General features: G+C 38.5%; 1 protein-coding gene across 2 annotated transcripts in view; it reads right to left on the bottom strand.

Annotated features, from left to right (window-relative positions):
- The window catches only part of CD2 (CD2 molecule), a 432,951-nt gene that overhangs the window by 61,251 nt on the left and 351,438 nt on the right, over positions 1-20,262 (bottom strand). The window contains exon 5 of one of the 2 annotated variants that reach the window (XM_044071520.1): positions 14,323-14,458. The exons of the other annotated variant lie outside the window; for it this stretch is intronic. Within the exon in view, the coding sequence (XP_043927455.1) occupies positions 14,352-14,458 (107 nt within the window). The 3' untranslated portion in view covers positions 14,323-14,351. The remainder of the gene's footprint in view (positions 1-14,322; positions 14,459-20,262) is intronic. 2 annotated transcript variants of the gene reach the window in all.

Below are 20,262 nucleotides of genomic sequence, written 5' to 3'. Positions count from 1 at the left end.
TCATGCACCTGATTTTCTGCCCCTGCTTGATAGGCTTTATATGGTACCTGAGGATTGTTGTTTTTTTATATAAATGCCCTGCAGTTGACCCCTCTGTAGTGTCTATAGTCTCTGATAAGCCATCTCAATTGCTTCCTTCACCCAAGTTATTGCCTTCTGACAAGGACAGCAGAATTATGGAAAGGCTGGGTAAGACGGTTTAGACTCCTGCTAATCTAGCTTTTAGGGCTATTAATTATCAGACCCATATGTCTGGGTATGTGTTGACTCTTCTTTCTCAGGCCTGTCAACCTTTTTGTGATTTTCCAGACTCTGAGGATTAAACTTCTGATCTTCCCTTACTAGAGACTTCCCCTCATGTTGTTTATAATTCTATTAAACATAATTATGATGCAGCAGATGCCTCTTTTAGAGCTGCTGCTTTTGGCTCAGTGTTGATGAGGTATTTTTGGCTTAGGCTTTAACCTCTACCTGATGACATTAAAGGTAAATTGATGGATGCTCCTCTGGATTCCAAACCTTTTGTTGGGGAAGCAGCTGCTGATCAGCTTAATTCCCTAAAGGGATAAAGGTAAGGCTTTACAGGAGCTTAAATATGTGTTTGTTTCTCCTGTGCCTAAATTTCAGATAAATTACCCCGCTAAGCCTGCCTTTGTTCATAGGCAATCCTGCCCTTCTTCTAAAAACAAGAAAAGTGGCAAATGGGCTCCTGCTAAACTACTCAGTTTTCAGGGATTTTGAAATCTTCCTTTCTGGACAAACTAGGTGCTGTATAACTAGCTCTTCCCAACTCCATTCCTCTTTCTCTTCACCTTTCTCTTTCTCTTACTGTTATGGTTTCAGATCACTCCGGATTCCTGGGTTCTGCTGGTCACTCATCAGGGTACTTCATGGTGTGGAAATCTCATCTTCCTTTTATGGCCATTCCTCAGTATTCTCAGGAACAGTTTCCCTTTTTTCCCAGAGGTTCTTCCAAATCTCTTGACTTGGGGTACTATTCAAGAGGTGCCTGTGTCCCACATGGGGATAGGGTTCTACTCCAGACTGTTTCTAGTGCCCAGAAATAGAGGACACTTGGAGACCTATTGTAGACCTCTCTCAACTAAACACTTTTCTAAAAGTCACTTGCTCTGCCCTGGCAGGAGACTAAACATGGATCTACCATTCAGTGACATACTGTTCTATAATAGGTTACACTGTGGGCATGAAAAGTGTCCACTCTTTGGGTGTTAATATGTTTTTTAGTCGTTAGATGAGACTGCATAATTCATGCTCACATAAACTATTCATTTTATGACACAAGCCCTCCTAATTTAGGTGACCATGGGATGCAGACAGATATTAACAAATTCATTTGTATGCATGATTTTATTAAACTATTAGCTGACAATTACATTAGTCATAGAATCTAGTTCAGAGTTCCTCATTTACTGGAGAAGGGTGATTTTACTCTTGTTTGTATTGCTTGCCATTTGCTTCTAAGGAACAGTGACTGTACTGTCATCTGCATGGATCCTAGTGAAATGTGCTCATTTGCAAATTACTGCTGATGTTGGCAATCAAACATCTGCTGTCAGTTTTCACCTTGGACTTCACACAAAAGTCACCATTTTTTTGTAAATTTTGATATGTCCTACATTTTGACTCATATGTTATAATTAATTTCAGGATAACTGTGGACTTTTCATGAAATGTTATACTGTATGGTTAAGGAAAGTCATGTTATGAGGGTTTCTAAGTGAAAACTTGGTCTCATCATTCTATGTTTTATTGGAGTTCATTAATCACTTAGGTGAAACAAAACTTCAGTGGCAAAGACAATACCACAGTAGGTGTGAAGGGAGGTAACAACTTCTCCATTCATCTCAGAGACAGTTAAGAGGAGAAAATGTCCCCATTCACATTAATGAGGTGATGGAGACAGAGATTCATTCTTCAGGTCTGACAGATTCCCACTCTATCAGTGTTTTACAATTAAGGAATTCTAATTTCAGTTTATGAAAAGTGGGACAGAAGACAATATTGGTGGGTATAACTCTGTAGCAGGTATGACATACTTTGAAGACCTTGCACGAGATTTGGCTCAGTTGAGGACACACAGTGAGAATGAAAACCTGAAGGAGAGTTTGGTGTACTATTTTTATATTACTTCTCATGTAAAAGAGGAAATACTCTTGTTGAGCCATGTGCTATGGATAATGGCCATGCTTTGTTACATGTGTATTGGCTATACAGTTACAGGTTTTGGGAAATTATTTGGAAATTGCCATGCTTGTAGAAGAAGACCACTACTAGAAAACTGTGTGACCCACACATATACCTGATAGCTGCTGTGTATTACAGGTAAGGGAATTTTTTTTCATAGATTGTAAAGCAGTACATGTGGAGGAAGAAATATGCACAAGTTTTACATTAAGTGTACTTCTGCAGTGTTTCTTTTTGACTAAACATAATTTTTTTTGTATTATTGACTTTAATGTAATGTTTTGGTCTTTTTTATTTATTATTTGTTTACCGTGAAAGTCTGACTTGGAATGAAGCCAATTTTCAGTGTTGGCCAGGGGAGAAATGCTCCAGAGTAGACACATGTCTTTGTGATGTGGGAGGAAACTGGAGCATCCAGAGGAAACCTACATGAATGCAGGGAGGAAATGCGGACTCCGCACAGAAGGCACCCAACCCGAGAAACTAACTGGAAAACCTCTTGCTGTGAGGTGACAACACTACTGCTGCATCACTGCATATTTAGTTTGCATTTATTTTGCACATTTCCCATTTTAACTTTGGTGTGAGTGGGTGGTTATTTACTCTTGGATAGGATTTTCCATAATTTTTTTCTTACTTTTATTTCAGGTCTATTTGTTTAAACTGAAGTAATTTATGGCGATCAGTTTGTTTTGTGATAAGTGGGAATTAGCGGAGTATTTGCTTGTGTTTGTATGCCCATGTTTTCTGTACTTTGCTGCAGTTTCAGGTTAGTTTTGTTTTGCTTGAGGTTAATGATCATGAATGTGAGTGTTTATCAGTGGCGTCCTGATGAGGATCTTTGCACACATGCTCTGCAGTTGGGCAAATTCAGTTTCCTAGCAACATAATCTAAAATAACCTCATTAACATATTTTGGTAGCATTGTCACAGTGGTCCATGAAGAGAACACTTCGGGTCTCAAAGTTTCTTAGTCACTTGGTTTGCATGATACAGAGCAACCTGGAGTAAGGCATGTGTATGTATATATTCATGTGCCTGTGTTCATAGTAAAGCTCTGTATTTTAACATGTTAGTGTTTTGTTTATTTATACTGGACTGTTCTCTAGATGATGTTGGCAGTCGGAGAGTTGTTAGACTGTTTGTCTCATAAGGTATGCCTGCAGTGGCAGTGCAGAGTTGGGGTTTGCTACTGCACAACTGATGTAGTGCTTCTTTGAGATACAGCCTATACTTAATTTATTGATTTGTTTATGTGCATATAAGTAAACAACCCACACAAGAACTAAATGCATTGGGCTTTTCACACAGTTACCCAAACCAGTATGAATAATAGCAAGGTTGCACAGTTCTATGCCATATTAAGAAATATTGCTGATAATCTGTTTGTCTAAATGGTTCACTGAAATACATAACCGTTTATGTCACAAATCCATGGAGGTCTATCCATTGTTTATGATGTTTAGGGTTACAGCTATTAAGATCCTTATTTAGATTCCATATGTTATTGAATACTGACACATTTTCCCGAGTCTTTCTTCAAACAAATCCTGAGATTTGTGAGTAGTCCATCATCCATGACTTATATATTAATTACACTCTCAGTGAATTAAATCTTTATTCTAACCTCGTAATACATTATGCATGTCTTGTATCATCTGACTGTCCTGTTATTTGTAGAAATAACTTTTTTCTATGATGCCTATGATGCCTATTTCCATTATTTAGATATCCTTGAGGTAATAAAAAATCATTCCTACTACTTTCAACCTCTTTTCTCAATACTATACAAATTAACTCTATTTAGTCTATCTTCATTTTGGTTCAGATTGATACATGAACAAATATTGCGAATAGTTGCTGAGATAACTATACTCATTTACGATATTAAGCTGATATCTGCAGAAGTACACATGTTATGAGGTAACGCTTTCCAAGTGTTTATTTGTACAGGAATTAAAATTTCACTTTTTCTCCTGCCAAATCTTCTGCATGTATATCTTATTATTCTATGTTTTCTTTGCTGTTTCTAGAGAGTAGAACCCATTGACTTTTACGGCATCAGATAATTTATACTCCTAGGCCCATTTTTATCTTATGTTATTTATCACCCAACCATTGTGTAATAATTCAGTGAATTCTTACTTTGCATTTTCAAAAATTTTAAAGGGACATTAGGAGAGAGTTTTATACTGTAAAAACAGTACAAAAACATCAGTTGAATGGTAAAACCAGTGATCAGATCATTCATATAACATGTTTTTGTGCAGTAACTTTATGTATTTGGTTGAATTTTCACTTGAAAGTATCCGAATATTAATTTTTGACAAAACTGTTTAGTTGTACTTTTGAAAATATAACTGAAAGTCATAACTTGTCTTTTTATCTAAGTGATTATGTAATAGTTACACTGCATTTCTCAATGTGCACCCACTTACAGTGGTAGGGATATTGTTTATTAGCAATTGCTATGTAGAAGTCACACTGGCTTTCTTAACGTGCACCCACTTACAGTGGTAGTGGTATTGTATATTAGCAATTGGTTTAACCCCAGCTGGTTTCAGTACTTTTGCTCTTACTGTTTAATAAGAAGGTTTCATTTGTGGGAAGCAGTAATGGGGAAAGAATTTGCCTATATTACATATCAAACTGTATGCAGTCACAAACATGCCATTATTACAGCTGAACAGTGAAACCACACAATTACACCATGGTTGTATAAAAGGACATTTTACAGTTCAAGCTAACAAAAATCAGTTTTCTGTTATGAGGCTTTCGACAACAACTATGGGTTGGTGAGTATGGAAAAATTCGCCAGGGCACCTGGGAAATTCCCCTGCTCTTTTTAGTAAGTGCTGTGAGATTCTTCGCATCCATCAGAGTATCACCAGCTTTGGGAGATGTGATCTTCAATATAACATCTCATGTCATCTGAAGAATGGCACAGTCAGGAATGTATAATTCCCTTGTACTGTGCTTCAGTGTTAGTAATAGAAAATTATTCAATGTACTACGTGTATAGAACCCACAACCCTTACATGGCAGATGCACCTGGACAGCATACAGATGAGTTTTAAAGTAAAAGTGAAGTCACCTTTAAGAGAAGTCTGTGAGAGAAAGTATACGATTTTTCCCAAGCAGTAAAGGAATGCTCCATGGATAAGCTAATGGATAAAATGACTGACATAATGCTGCTTCATGTGATGTAGCTAGTCACTCTTAATAGAACAAAGTCCATATCTCTGTGATCCAGGAGATCTCAGAATACAGTCACTGCTGTTCCACTTTGGCATAATTAGGTTATGATTGTTAGAGCAGAGTGTGAGCTAATTCACTTTAGGGGGTTAACACTCACAGATCACTTAAAGGTCTCCCTGTGACAGACATCCTGGAAATGTAAAGGGGCTCCACATGGCAAGCTGAACACTCATGAAGGCATGGAAAAGTGTGGGATATCTTTGTTATCTTCTCAAAACCAGGATAAATGGCTTGTAAGTGAATCTATAATTGTCCCCATGGCTGATGGGTGTACCCTTCTAAGAAAAAAAGTTGCCATACTAGCTAATGAAGCACACAGTATTTCTTGTAGCATAGAGTTATACCTGTCAACTGTTCAAATTTTTACAGAATGTCCAGATTTTCAACTCTTTTTTTATAAGATTTGTAGGTTTCCGGCAAATTTTTGAGGATTGAAGTCACTGAAAAATTGACAGATGTTTGTATTTCAGGCTTCATATTCTTTAGAAAATAAATGATAATACAAAACCTATTCAATTTTCAAAGTTTGTATGAGCAATATTTAAAATCAGTCCTAATTTTGGGCCCCCTACCCCCAATTCTTTCAAAATTCTTCAGATTTGTTGAGCTAAACGGTTGAGAGATATGCACAGACTGACAAAGATAAAGAAGCAAAGCATAACATAGTATGATCAGAAACAGCATGCATCTGGGGGCATAGCAGCACTGTCTCAAGTACTGTCATTAATAGAATGGGATATTGTGTAATCTCAGTAAAAGAGACAAAACACAGGTGTTGTACTAAACATGGTCTCATAACAAGTGAATTTTGACCTAGCCATAATGTCATAAGGGCAGTTAGTATTGTAATGTGGAATGCTGGTAATGCAGTATGGACTGACATATTATAGAATATGCTTCCAACGTGTGATGTGTATCTTCAGTAATGAAAGTGACATAGGGTTGCCACTTGTCCCACTTTATGCAGGACAGTCCCTATCTGGGCAGTTGTGAACTGTGGAAAAACATCACAATTGCAAATATCCTGAGATTTTAGGACCAAAATGTTTCATAAGTTTTCTTTAAGTTGCATAAAACAATTAATTTGCATTTGACATACCTAAATATTATATGGAACAACATAAAATCCAATTCTCCTAAAACAAGCTTTTATTTTGGAAAATAAACTAAAGTTCAGTCCTTTGTACTAGTTGTAAGTGAACCTGCACAATCTTAGATTTCTATAAAAAGTCTCACTTTGGGCACTTGGAAAGGTGACAACCTTACAGTAACACTATGTAATTGTAAAAGAGCAGTATATGAAGTCAGGCAACAGCGCATACAACAAGAAAATGCTGTAAATTTGCCACAGTGGACAAGGCATACATGGTGTTGTGTGGGACTAATGGTTGTTTGATGCCAGTAGCCTACCCAGTATGATGACAACTGCCTACACGTCATCATTTCAATTATATGTTTAATATGCAACAGTGGAACCAGACCCCAATGCATACAGTGGTAAGGAAGACACAGAAAGAAAAGTGCTGAAGAATATATCATACAATGCATTAATTCAGAAGATGCAGCATGTATACTAGAAAATACTCTTTACTGGTAGATAGAAGTCAGCACAAAATAAGCTATGAAATTAAAGGAATAGATGAGTGGGTCTACTAATGTATGAATTTTGCATCGCTCATGCTTCTATAGAATTATAAGCAGCCAGTTCATAAAATCAGATCACTTGTATTCAGAAATAAGCCTGACTACAAAATAAAAGGAGCACAACTTGCACAAGACTGCCTACCAGTGCTTTTACCTTGCGACACAGACATACTTTTCTACAGAGCTAAATGCAGGTCAGAAAGCCACTGCATGTGGCTAGTACTCTGAGATGAAAAGCAGGAAAAAAAAAGAAAAAGACTGTTTCTACTACTGTTTGAAACTTGCATCATTCATATGCTTTATACAGAGCTAGTGGTAACCATGTCATAAAACCATTGCACTTGCCTAGCATTCAGAAATCAGGACAAAATAAAATATGAAATGAAAGGACCAGAAAACTCTTGTTCAATAATGCTTTAGCCTTGCAGTACTCATTTGCTTTCCTGTAAGGTAGTAGCATGTCAAGGCATAAAATTCCTGAAAGGCTACTTTTCTCTGAGGATAAAAAGCATAGGCAAAAACTAATGAATGACTCAGTGAGAGCTGTTGTGAGTACAACTGCAATCTGAGATTGAATTTGGCTAACACCGCTGAAACTTCCTGTAGGCACCCCTCCCCCATCCCCACACCAAAAGCTGTGACACGCTCAGAAAGCCAGACAGAAAATTTAAACAAAGACCAGAATCAAAACAAAAAATCCCTGGGACTGTCCCTTTAAGGGGGAGTAGAGCCTGTGAGGTTTTGAGTTGTTTACTGGAGGTGCTACCTGTCTGGGCGTGGAGATAGTGCTGGTCTCAACACAGCTGCATGACTTATACAAAAATAATTGTGTCTGACCCCATGGTTTCTGGTTTGCTCAAGTACACAAGTAAAAGTCATTTTCAGATACTTTGAGCAGCTGTCAAGCCAGGCATTCAGAGTTAATATTATAAAATACAAGGAGATGTGAATGGAAGCATTCTGGACTGATTTGTATCACTGTCCCTGCCTGGCAACATCACAGTTTACCACCTGTATAACCTAATCAAAGGGGTTCAGAACAGGTCGATCCATTAGATTGTAGTCTCCAGGGCTGATGTACAGCCCTCCCATCCCAATACAGATCTGCATTCTTTTGTATTGCTTTCTGTTGCTCCAGCATCCTTGCTCTCACAACCTGTGTTGAGTTCTACTCTGCTGGAAAATAGCAGATCATCTAGTCCAAAAGAAGTTCATGATTCTTGGCTTGAGCACCTTCTGTGTGGAGTTTGCATGTCCTCCCCGCGGTCGGGTGACGCTAAAGACATGCAAGTAGGTGCCAGCGTGAATGGGCGTGCCTTCTTTGAAGGTTAGGCATCGGGCTGGCAACTCGGCACCGTAAAAATCCACTGCCAATCATGAGCGGACTGGAATTCCACTGTGGCGACCCCTAACTGGGAAAAGCCGAAAGACTTTTATTCTAGTTGAATGTGGGCAGAAGGAATCAATTTTTGTATATGGCAATCCTTGTCGATGTAGCTTTTCATCATAGATGGAAAAGTATGAGCAATGCTTTGCAAATACACCATATTTTATAGTTACAGGACTTTCAGAATAGGTAATGCTTTATCAGAATTATCACACATTACAACTCCTTACTGCAGGGACTGCAGCTTTAACCACAGTCTAAGCTTGTCATTGCGTACCTGAAAATTGGGATCCACTGGGACTTTTTTAAAATATCAAAATACATGGTGATGTCTGTCAGGGAGCTCTGGCATATGTTCACCTCCCACTGCTTCTGGTAATGAAACCACTAGTGCTATTAGCACTAGAGGATGATGAAGATGATGATGATGATAATGATTTTAATAATGGAGAATTGGATAAGCTGCTAGAGGAATATCACCTAATGATCAGTGATGGCCATAATGTTTTAACTAGTTGATCTACTGGTAGTGAGGTGATATGGACCTTGTTCCTCAATGAACAGATGTCTAAGTAGGATCATACAGATCAGTGATAGAAAAACATGAGGAAAAAGGTTGTTCTATAAAAATGACAATTTAGGACAGATATTTTCATCTGGACTTTGAAACCAAATAGCCAAAGGTCACCGTGACAAATATTTCTGCAATATCCTACTTAGATACTTTACCTCTTGCTAATTGTCTCCACAGACATTTGCAAAAAGTCCTCCTACTCTATTATTGGAAGAATTCTTGGTACTCATTTATTGTGGGCTCTAGCATTGTTAATATATTCTTGCCCTGCCCTGTTTCTCAGTAGATATAGACATGTACTTTAACCATTCTGTGTGCACCATGATACTCTGTGTGCCTTGCAGTGCAACACATCTACCTGTGTCCCTCCAATGCCTGCAGATCCACTGAGATCCTCATGGTTTGCACTTGGAGATAAATGAACAGTATTTGATTACAGCAGCATCTCTTTTAAAATGAAGACAGTGAAACTGCAAGTTTTTTTGCATTATGCATGACATAGACTGACAGTTTCTTCAAATGATGCATTGTATACATATTTTGAGAAACTGTCAGTGCTTTATAGTATGCTGAACTGTCTATGCCACCGAATTTTGTTTAACTGGTTAGTAATGGAGGATTGGCTTTCATTGAAGATGATCTTTGCCATCTCTCCAAAATTGTGGGATAATAGAGTTTGTGTTTGTTTTCTTTCGGCTTTTCCAAGTTAGGGGTCGCCACAGCTGAACTCCGGTCCACTAATGATTGGTAGTCAATTTTTACTGTGCCGAGGTTCCAGCCTGACACTCAACCTTCAACGAAGGCACGCCCATTTACACATGTCTTTTGAATGCCACTCGACCGCTGGGAGGACATGCAGACTCCACACAGAAGGCGCTCCAGCCAAGAATCGAACGGGAGAACCTCTTGTTGTGAGGCGACAATGCTACCGCTGCACCACCGCGGCTTCAATAATAGAATGTTGTGTATGTGTGTGTGTGGGGATGCAAATGGCTTGCCCCTATAAAACATTGTTTTTGGCAGATCCATTTGAGTTTTTCATCATGCTTCATTTTACTATCGTGTAATGACATTTTCATCATTTGTTTTTGTTGGTGTGACTGATGGGTTTTTGTATCTTAATTCCAGTCACAAATCCATTGACTATTGTAACTCCCCTAAGATATTTATGGGTATCTCAGTCGCACAAAGCTGCATCTTGGGTGCATGACTATATCACTGCAGTTGTAAATACAGAGTGGCAAAACCTAAAAAAAAAAATCAATGCAGAAATGTCGATATATTGGAGCAAATGGAAAATCTGCAGTACATGATCATGGTACAGTGATGATCGGGGAATTGGCCCTTTACCTACTGTTGTGCAATTTCAAAGTTAGTATATATAATTAGTAGAGGTGCATCACAACTGCTTGCTGTTGTTTGTCTAGGTGTTGTTGGGCTGAGCTTTATTGCAGCTGAGACCAGCCACTCATAATTCATAAGAAACTACAAATAGTAAGATGTGTGTACTTTGCCACAAGAAATGTTCTTATGACCAGACTCACCCATTATCCTCCAGGCCAAAAACACTTTCTCTGCTTCCCCGACCAGCTTCCACATCATCTACTCTTTAACTTCTTCACCATCTGCATCACATTGCATTTTTGCAACCAACACACAAACAAAAAATCATATGAATACTTATCATGACCTTTCCTACATACAGAAAAATGGCATGTAGTCATTTTTCTCACCAATGTAGACATTGTCAACCCACTGCCTTTTTGTTCTTGCAATAATTAATTTCTGATAAGTGTAAAAACAGCATGACTACTTGATAACATGCCATGTGGAATGAAGTATCAGTACAGGGTTTTGGTCTTGCTTTTGCATGAAGTATCAGTACAGGGTTTTGGTCTTGCTTTTGCATTCATGCACAGAGGTATGTGATGTTGGACAACACTCTTCTTGCTATCATCTTTGCCAGCCCTGCTTTATCCATTTCTGTATAAAGGCACTGAGCAGACAACTCTGACACACACTGCTGGCAAGGTATACCATAGCCACTGGCTTCACAGGCTATTTTTCCACTGGTGGCATAGTTCCAATTATTATTATATGTCATTCCATATTTTTGTTTAGCTTAATGCAGCTTCCAACTATACCTATCTTGGCATATTTTGCTTTCTCGGTTTATTTATTCCTGCAACCACATAACTACTGCTACAGACCAGTACTAATGTTATCTGTAAGAAACTCACAAAACAGTATGCCTTACTGCCTTCTAAGCCACGTTGTCATATGTTATACTCTCATTTTGTGGTGGCCTTATGTTCAGCCTCAGAACATTATGCAAATTACATCAGTGATCTCCAAAATTGTCTGCGCTCTTGTCATTCTTACTATTTTTCTGGATGACTGGCACAGATCCCCCAGAGCTTCTAATCTGCCTTTCCATCATAGAGGTTAACAGCACCCATAGTCTGTTGTTATAGCAGTTACAAGCTGAAATATGTGAATTCTGTCCAAACTATGTTAACTTTGTAAATATTTGTGGTAGATTAGGTAGGAGGGGCTATCCTTACCTTCTGAGTGTTTATCCTTGTAGTATTCCATCTTATTAGAAGATACATTTTCATATAATCCCAACATGTTTTGCAGTAACTTAATCTATTTTCTTCTCTTTTCTGTTTTTGCTTCATTATACAGTCCTCATAACTACACATATTGGAAAAGTGAGAAACTGACTAAGACTTGCATATGTAGTTAAAGCCAGTGCACTTGCAAGGTTGACTGCATTCCATAGTATACCTATTCTCACAAGGACTTTTTATATAAACCACTACTAAATATGTAAGCTCTCCCCCAATGTCCCTTTTATTTTCCTGCTCACTGACCTTTAGTATGGACTCACCCAATGTATGTGTATCCCCTTTCTAGGAAGAATTCCTTATAGAATTACCATTGTATGTGCTGACTGTTTATAGATCAGAGCCAATGACCAGGTACTTGCACTCTAGCTGTGGATCTGTTTTTCCTGAATTCCTTACTCCCCTGATTGGACTATATTCTTGAGCATATATTGCAAGAAAAATTGGACAATCAGCTGTTCGGTGCATTTACAACCCTTGTTCTCATGCTGTTTTTATGCAGGCCTAGAGAAATGGCATCTATCAGAGGATCGTCCTGTACAAGGAAGACCTTTCCACTACCAACCCACACAAGCTGGAAATCAAGACACTGGTTACTCAATCTGACCTCCTCTGGATGGATGTTGACACTCTTGGTCTGCAGCTAAAGCCTGGGTCAGTAGTCTCATAATCTGAGCAGAAACCTATTTGCCAGCAAAGCGAGTACAGCTTTTACAAGGACTTTTCAGATCTGATTTCATTTTCTATAAAGCAAAGTTAACTCACTTCATAAACAAATATTACCTCAGTAACATACAGCATTTTTTTCTTTTTCTATTTATTTTTTCTTTAACCTTCTTAAGGCAAATCTTACATTGATGATACAAAAAAACAAGTATGATACTTGCTTACATCTCATGTGACTCCATAAGTAACTAGCATGTTTTCCATTCTGCTGATTTTATTTAATATATGACATGCAAAGTGAGACTTTTTCTATAGGGACTAGGGATCACTGGTTTACATTTTTAATTTTATTTAATTCACTGAATACAAAATTTGGGAATCCCCATCTCTCCATGTGACAAACACACACACACACACACACACACACACACACACACACACACACACACACACACACACACACACACACACACACATTATTATCTTCACGCTTGACCTACTCTCTTTACTTCTTTATATAACTCTCATAACCACACACACCGGAAAGGCAGTAACTTGTCTAAAGTGCATTCATGCACTGGTGTCAGTGACATTTTAGACCTGTAAACACTGCCCTTTTTAATTAATCTTTTTCCACAATGGCCATGCAGTTTTTATATAATATGCTGAATAGTTTTACTCACTATAGAATCCCTTTTTATATTATTTTATCCTAGCTGCACTCTGTTTGGTGAAGGCTATCCTGCCCTATGCCTGACTAACAAACAAAAAAAAAAAGTGTCAAAGCACTCATCAGTCATGCTGTCTTTTGTATATTTCTTCTTTTAGTTGAACCTGTCTGACTCTGTTGCTCACATTAGTCCCTTGTTCCTAGCTAGACAGTGTGCAGGCTTCCTGCAGGTAATTCGGAATGCACTGGTCTTCCCTTCTCTTTTTATCTCTGTTTACATTTTCTGTTCTGTTATTTGTTTATTCTTCAACCATCTCTGCTTCTCACAGTGGGTATTGGGGGAGTGGAGTGCCTGGTTGTTGTTCCAACAATTTAGCACTGCCTACTTTTGATAACGGCATCATGTTAAGATTTCTTTTTTATATGTTTTATTAAGACATACTGCAATACATAAAATGTATGTTTTTAAAACAGCATGAACACAACATATAATGAATTTAAGCCCCCAATCCAGTTCCAAAGCGACACACAAAATTTACTAAATCCCAGCTCCATTTCCAAAGGATATTAACAGTGACAAATGCATACTGGAATAAAAGGTCTTTAGATAAATTTTAAAATGCAACCTAATCCACAGTCTCAGCCACAGCAATCCAAGAATATTCTCTGGGCAGCTACAAACTAAGAAGCCCTGTAAATAGAAGTCTCAGGCCACATTTTAAGTGATTCAGTGGTCCAAATAGTTTTTCTTTAAAAGCATGTAGAGACCATATCACTAGCTAACGAGGGAGGAGTGACAACATGTCTGGTAAATAATGTGGAGTTAGCTAATGTATGTAGAACTTTAAAGGGTAAGGCACATATTTTGAACACAATTTTGCAATTCTTCTAGAATCAGTACATTTTTTGTACCGTTAGTGTGGCATGATCCTTCCTGGAATGTCCATCTGGGAAATCTGCAGCTGAACCATTTATCAACTACAGTCATCAGAAGTCTCTTTCAGTAAGCTCTCCATGCAATAAGATGTTATAGTGTAGCTGATAGGTGACAAGAGTATGCAGCAATGATGACAGATCACTGTTTGGGGCTAAATATCAAAATTAGAATATATTTTTAACATAACATGCAGTTTTTAAAAGGTCTTAATAGAGAGAGTCAGCTACTGAATACTTTTCCTATATTCTCAGTTTTGTCTACTACCCAGATAACTTCATAGCTCGGGCAAATAGCTGGAAAAGATTGTTGAGCAATAAAAAAAAGAAATTGCTAATGGCCCACAATCTATACCTTATTCTCATCTGGGTTCATCTTCCAAATCACTGAGAGGCATCCAGGCAGGCATTGTTCTCAAGAAGACAACTATCCGGTCTTCGAAAATAAATCTCCGTATCATGTTCCACAGAGAAGTAGAGCTGAGAATTATCTGTGCAGAAATGAAAACTCAGTCTACACCTTCTTATATACATATCTTTACATGCAAACAGCAACAGATCTTGCATAATGTATACATTGAACATTTATGGTGCACCCCTTAGTGCAACCATTAGTTATCTGCACTTGAAGAATCCTTGGGGAATCCTACAATAGTCTAACTTGATATCACACTGTTGTATTTTCCTATAGCTTGAATGCTAACTATTTTCTATATATCATACTGTAGGTAAACTAAATTATCTGTGACAACATGCACCTTACACCGTTTTAGTTTCTACAGTTTAACTAATAACTTTAGCTTAATGTGCACTGGAGTATCCCTTATGTTTTCCACAAAATGGTGCTGCTGCTGTCTAAATCTCATAACGTACTGTTCTTCTGTCGTGTATCATATGTTTCACTGTACTGGAACTCACTGCTACATCACAGGACACCAAATCTGCTTTAAAAGATTAATTCATATCATATGTTATTTTCTGCTGCAGTGTGTAATTTTACTGTATTGTATATTTCAGTGTAACCTTTGTCTACAGAGCTTAAGTTAAGAAAGGAGCACCATATAAATGAATAAATAAATAGTTTTTCCTATGCATGGCAAAGTAAGTCACAAACAGAACTGGCTGCAAGACCAACATATGTGGGATGCCACTATATTACAGGATGGATTACAAAAGGAAATCAGAAGCTACTATTTTTAGACATTTGTTACCCGGGTAAACCCACTGCACACAAGTGTTAGTGTCCCTTTTCAGAAGTGACCCGGGAGTCCTGTCTGTTAAAGTTACTTGCTCAGAGTCACCAGTAGGCAAATGGAGGTGGAAGAAATCAAACCCTGTACCTTGCATATAGGAAGCAGCTCATTAGCAGTTCAGAACCTTAATCCTCTGCAGTAACCAGATGCCAGATAAAAAGCCCAGTACAGTTACTTGCATCAAAAAGTTTGAGAACTTGGTAAAGACTGCTCTTGCTGTGAGTAGTATTTAAAACCAGTATGCTGTGACTCAAAAGATGTATGGTTATTTGTCAGGATAATAAATAAGTAACAGAGGCACTAGGGCTGAGTTCCTAGCCTCTATGAGATACAAATTTATACTAAAATTGCTACAAGATGTACCACATAGCTTCACCTTTTAATCCCCATAATTAACTCACAGAGAACTTTGCTTCCTGAGTTAAACCACTTTGGATTTAACCCACTGAACAAAGTAAAATGTAAATGTTTTTTGCAGGCCCAGAAATTATATTTACCAACTCAGTAGTTGGACAAACACAAAAAAAGAGGAATCTCGTAAAAAGAGGAAATCGCTTGTGGTGCACACAGACAGTAGTGATTTCCTACAGAAAATAGTAATGGTGAGTTCATTATCAGAAAAGTTAAACTTGGCAAACGGATCCTTGTGGAGTCAATGTCTGGTGAAGTGTAGGGAAGCAATATCACATGGCATGTAGTTCTTTTTTAGTTTACATATACATAGGTGGCGCAGTATTACAGGGACTAGCATTGGCACATTACAAGTGATTCCCTGGATTGGTTCCTTCTCTGCAGAGACTGCACGGCCTTCCTATGTTCACGTGGGTTTGCTCCAAATACTCTGGTTCCATCTCATACACAGTAGGTGGAATGACAATTCTGAATTGTTCATAGATGTATGTACAGTGTATGTGTGTGAAACAAAGGAAAGGTCTATAAATACACTTCAGCTCATTACTTGTCTAGTAAACTCTGTGGATGGCATTTACTGTTAAGTCAGTGTAAGAGACAGCTGGAATGTAACACAACTGGTTTTGTGTGTGTGTGTGTGTGTGTGTGTGTGTGTGTGTGCGTATGTGTGTGTGTGTGTGTGTATACCACTATTCATCGCAGACACCACTCACCAACAAACAAGCAATTGGAAAAGATCAAATACACACATTCGCCCACACACACAAATGAAATAAAATCAACTGCATACAAACAGTGCACACTACAACTAATACCCAATTAAAGCTATCACATTCTCATGCAGAAATGTGTATATACACACAGACACACACACACACACACACACACACACACACACACACACACACACACACACACTTGCATAAAAGCATTCTCCTCGCCTAAGCAAGTTGGTAGTTTCTTGACAACTCACAATCAAAGCCACAAAATTCACCCACACACATGCCATTCAAAGTAAAACAATACAGAAACAGCATTTATGTGGGGAACTCTGTCCCACACCCTCCCAACATGGGGGTTTTGCCCTACATCTTCTAACTTCTATGTACCAATTCCACTGTTGCACAGTTACAAAAATCATGAAGCCTTCACTGAGCTAAGTCATCTATAAGAGTGCTCCATAATTTGTGCATTCAAAAATAAAATAAGCCATGCCAGATGTCACATAAATGGTTCTCATTTATAAAGTGCATGCCAACCATATATGTGTGAATATATTTATATATATGAAAATAGGCTCTGATTGCTCACCATTATCCTGTTCTTTAAGATCCATTTATTGCATGAATCAAAACATCCAAGTTGCAAATGTTTCTTGAGTTTTTCCTCCACGTCAGAACTTCATCTGATCACTGCATTCATATTAAAACTATAAACCCTATATGAAGATCAATGTCAGATACTGTAAACAACTAATTAGAATTCTAGATGAGAGAAATCAATCAGCAGGACATCTGAACAATATAAGAACCCAAGAGGGTACAAGGCCGAAAGGGGTGAGGACACCACTTATTAAAGTTTGTGCCACAAAGTCCTAGCAGGGTGATGACAACCAACCTCCTGACAGTGTTCTCCCATGATAGTAGGTGCAAATAGTGGAAATATAAAAATATACAATAGTACACTTGAAGTTGTTGAAGTTGGAAGGGTTAGACTTTCCTGTAGCCTTCTTTCTTCCCCAATTAAGGTAAAAACACCGTGCTTTATACTGTTCAACAGATGAGCGTAATGTGCTCTGCACCTCCAAACAGTGCATTTCTCAATAAACTAAGTGAAAAAAGTGTGCTACAAAGGGGAATTGGAAAACGGGCTCTCTGCATTGTAAACTGAGAAGCAGACAGGGAAATGTGTAGTTTTTAACAGTAGGGCCTAGGAACAGAGTATTGGGCATATAAAAAGAATAAAAAAAATGTGCTTGTAACTCATACCTGCACATGCTGCCTCTAGGCATCTGCTTTACTGGTTTAGCCCTGCTCCACTCACTTCGCTCACTCTGCACCCCACCCTGCCCCCATATCCCACCCGCCCCCAGTAGTACTAAGTTTATAGTACCACTGGCACACCCCCTTAATTAGCTAACCAACTACACGTGCTCCTAAGAACCCAGCAAACTCCTAGCACAATAATACACCCTCTATCCATCCCACTATCCATATTAACCCACCCATAGCTATTCTATTCTCTCTAATCTTTTATCCAGCACATACACTCAATACAGACCCTAACCTAGTAATTTACTATGACTACAGCTAAAACACTAATGCTGCTACTCCTAGTACCTCTGCTATTCATTCCTTATCATCTAAGCTCCTATGAATATGTACAGCATCTTGAAATCCAATACCCAAACTCTCAGACACCAACCCAGCATTTAATAAGTTTATCCACCACATGACCACCCCCCTCTCTTAATTCCTCACTCCCCAGTTACCATTACCCAACTAAATACTGCTACATTAGCTTAAAAACCAAAAGCTACGAAAAAAAATCATAAACAAATTTTTAAGACTCATAAGCAACTTAAAAATTAATCTTATGAAGGATGGAGACATCAATCCCAACCCTGGCCTATCCACAACAGTAGACCCAAGCACACCATCTAACAACCCAATGTGTACTACCTAGATTGATAGCCTTCCAAACTCATTTCTGGTCTGTCATCTCAACATCAGGAGCCTAAACAGCAAGATCCATAGCCTACATGGAATCTTAGATGTTCACTCCCCTGATATCCTCTGCCTCACAGAAATCTGGCTAAAACCAATAACCAAAGATAACAAAATAACCCCTCCCCACAGTACAACATCCTTAGACTGAACCGGATCTCCAGGAAAGGTGGCGGAGTAGTTGTACTATACAAGTCTACCCTAACAATAAGAACTGACACCCAACAGTCACCCCAGTTTGGCAATGCAGACATTCTCATCACCAAACTAACAATAAACAAAAATAAATGCAGATACATTGTCTATATTTATATTCCACCGAGCAAGAATGATAATACTCTAAAAAATATATTACATTGGCTAGCTTCTAACTATCCCCAGGAAACCATTGTCTTGGGGGGCTTTAATATTGATTGGAACACCTGTTCCTCTGAAACACCCACCACCTATTTAAACCTCCATGGGTTTACTCAGATCATTGCCACCCCCACCAGATTTAGCAAAAATAGAGTCAAAGATAGCATCCTCGATTGGATACTTACTAACAGCCACCTCCAAAAGTACAAGTCAGGTATATTACCTGATAATCTAAATTATCACTGCCTTACCTATATTATTAGGCTCAAAGCCGACATTCCCAACCACCCCACCTACAAAACTATAAAAAGCATCAGGAACTTTAACCTTGGCAACTTCCAAAAAGAACTCAAAGCATGTAATTGGAATGTCTTGAAATGACTCCCATTACAAGAAGCAGTTGAGTACTTCAATACCAAATTTCTGGCTATCCAGAACCACCATGCTCCTACACATACCATCTGTGTAAAAGCTGCAGTTGCACCGTGGCTATCTAAAGAAACAAAAAAACAAAATTAAACTAAGAAACAATGCCTGGGCCAGGTGGCATGTTACCAAAGCCCCTATCGACCAAGTATGATACCGGCAGCTAAGGAACCAGACCAAAAAAATCTGTCATTCTAGACAAAAAAAAAATCACTACACCCTCCTACAACAAAAATATCAGCTAAAACTTCAAAAGTTCTGGGCTGGTATTAACAATCTTCTCCACCCAAGCCATTCCACCACTCCTACCCCATCAGCCGCCCTTGATAAATCCCCTGTTGAAATTGCTTCAACTCCTTCTTTACTGAAACTATCCAGTCTCTAGCTACCCATCTCACTCCAACGGACACAAACATCAGCTCTGACACATCTAGCCCTGATCCACCCAGCACCCAACCCACCTTTACCTTTCAAACCATACCTACCAACCTGATCTGGACCTTACTCAAATAGCTAAAGCCTACTACACTAGCTGCCAATCACCTCCCAGCTGAATATCTTCAAAAAGCAGCTGATGCCATAGCACTTCCCATTTATATTCTGATCAACAGATCCATCTCAGAAGGATCCATCCCAGCAATATGGAAAATATTACGTTATGCCTCTCCATAAAGGAGGAAGTTCCACAGAATTATCTAACTTTAGACCTATAGCCATTCTTTCACTATTAGCTAAAAGCATGGAAAGATGCATACACAAACAAATCATGCACTTTCTTATTCAAAACGGAAAGCTCGCCGACTCTTAGCATGGCTTTAGGCCATTCCACAGTACCACCACGGCTCTTCTATCTTTTTCTGTCATCAATCTTAATCGTACCAGCAACAAACTATCTTCAGCACTCTTCCTAGATCTCTCAAAAGCTTTCAATATGGTCAACCATCAGCTACTGCTCAATACCTTACAAACGATCGATTTAGACCAACACGCAATACAATGGTTTCACTTCTACCTAAACGGTAGACAGCAGGCTGTCTTATGGTAGAGCAAGCTGTCATCCCAACTTCCTCTAACCATAGGTTTCCCACAAGGGTCCATACTAGGTCCCCTTCTTTTCTCTAT

The sequence above is a fragment of the Protopterus annectens genome, chromosome 5.part0 (assembly GCF_019279795.1).
Source record: "Protopterus annectens isolate FY-2018-M chromosome 5.part0, PAN1.0, whole genome shotgun sequence".
NCBI lineage: Eukaryota > Metazoa > Chordata > Ceratodontiformes > Protopteridae > Protopterus > Protopterus annectens.
Note: the sequence above shows the minus strand (reverse complement) of the source record. Positions and strands in the feature narration are given on the sequence as shown.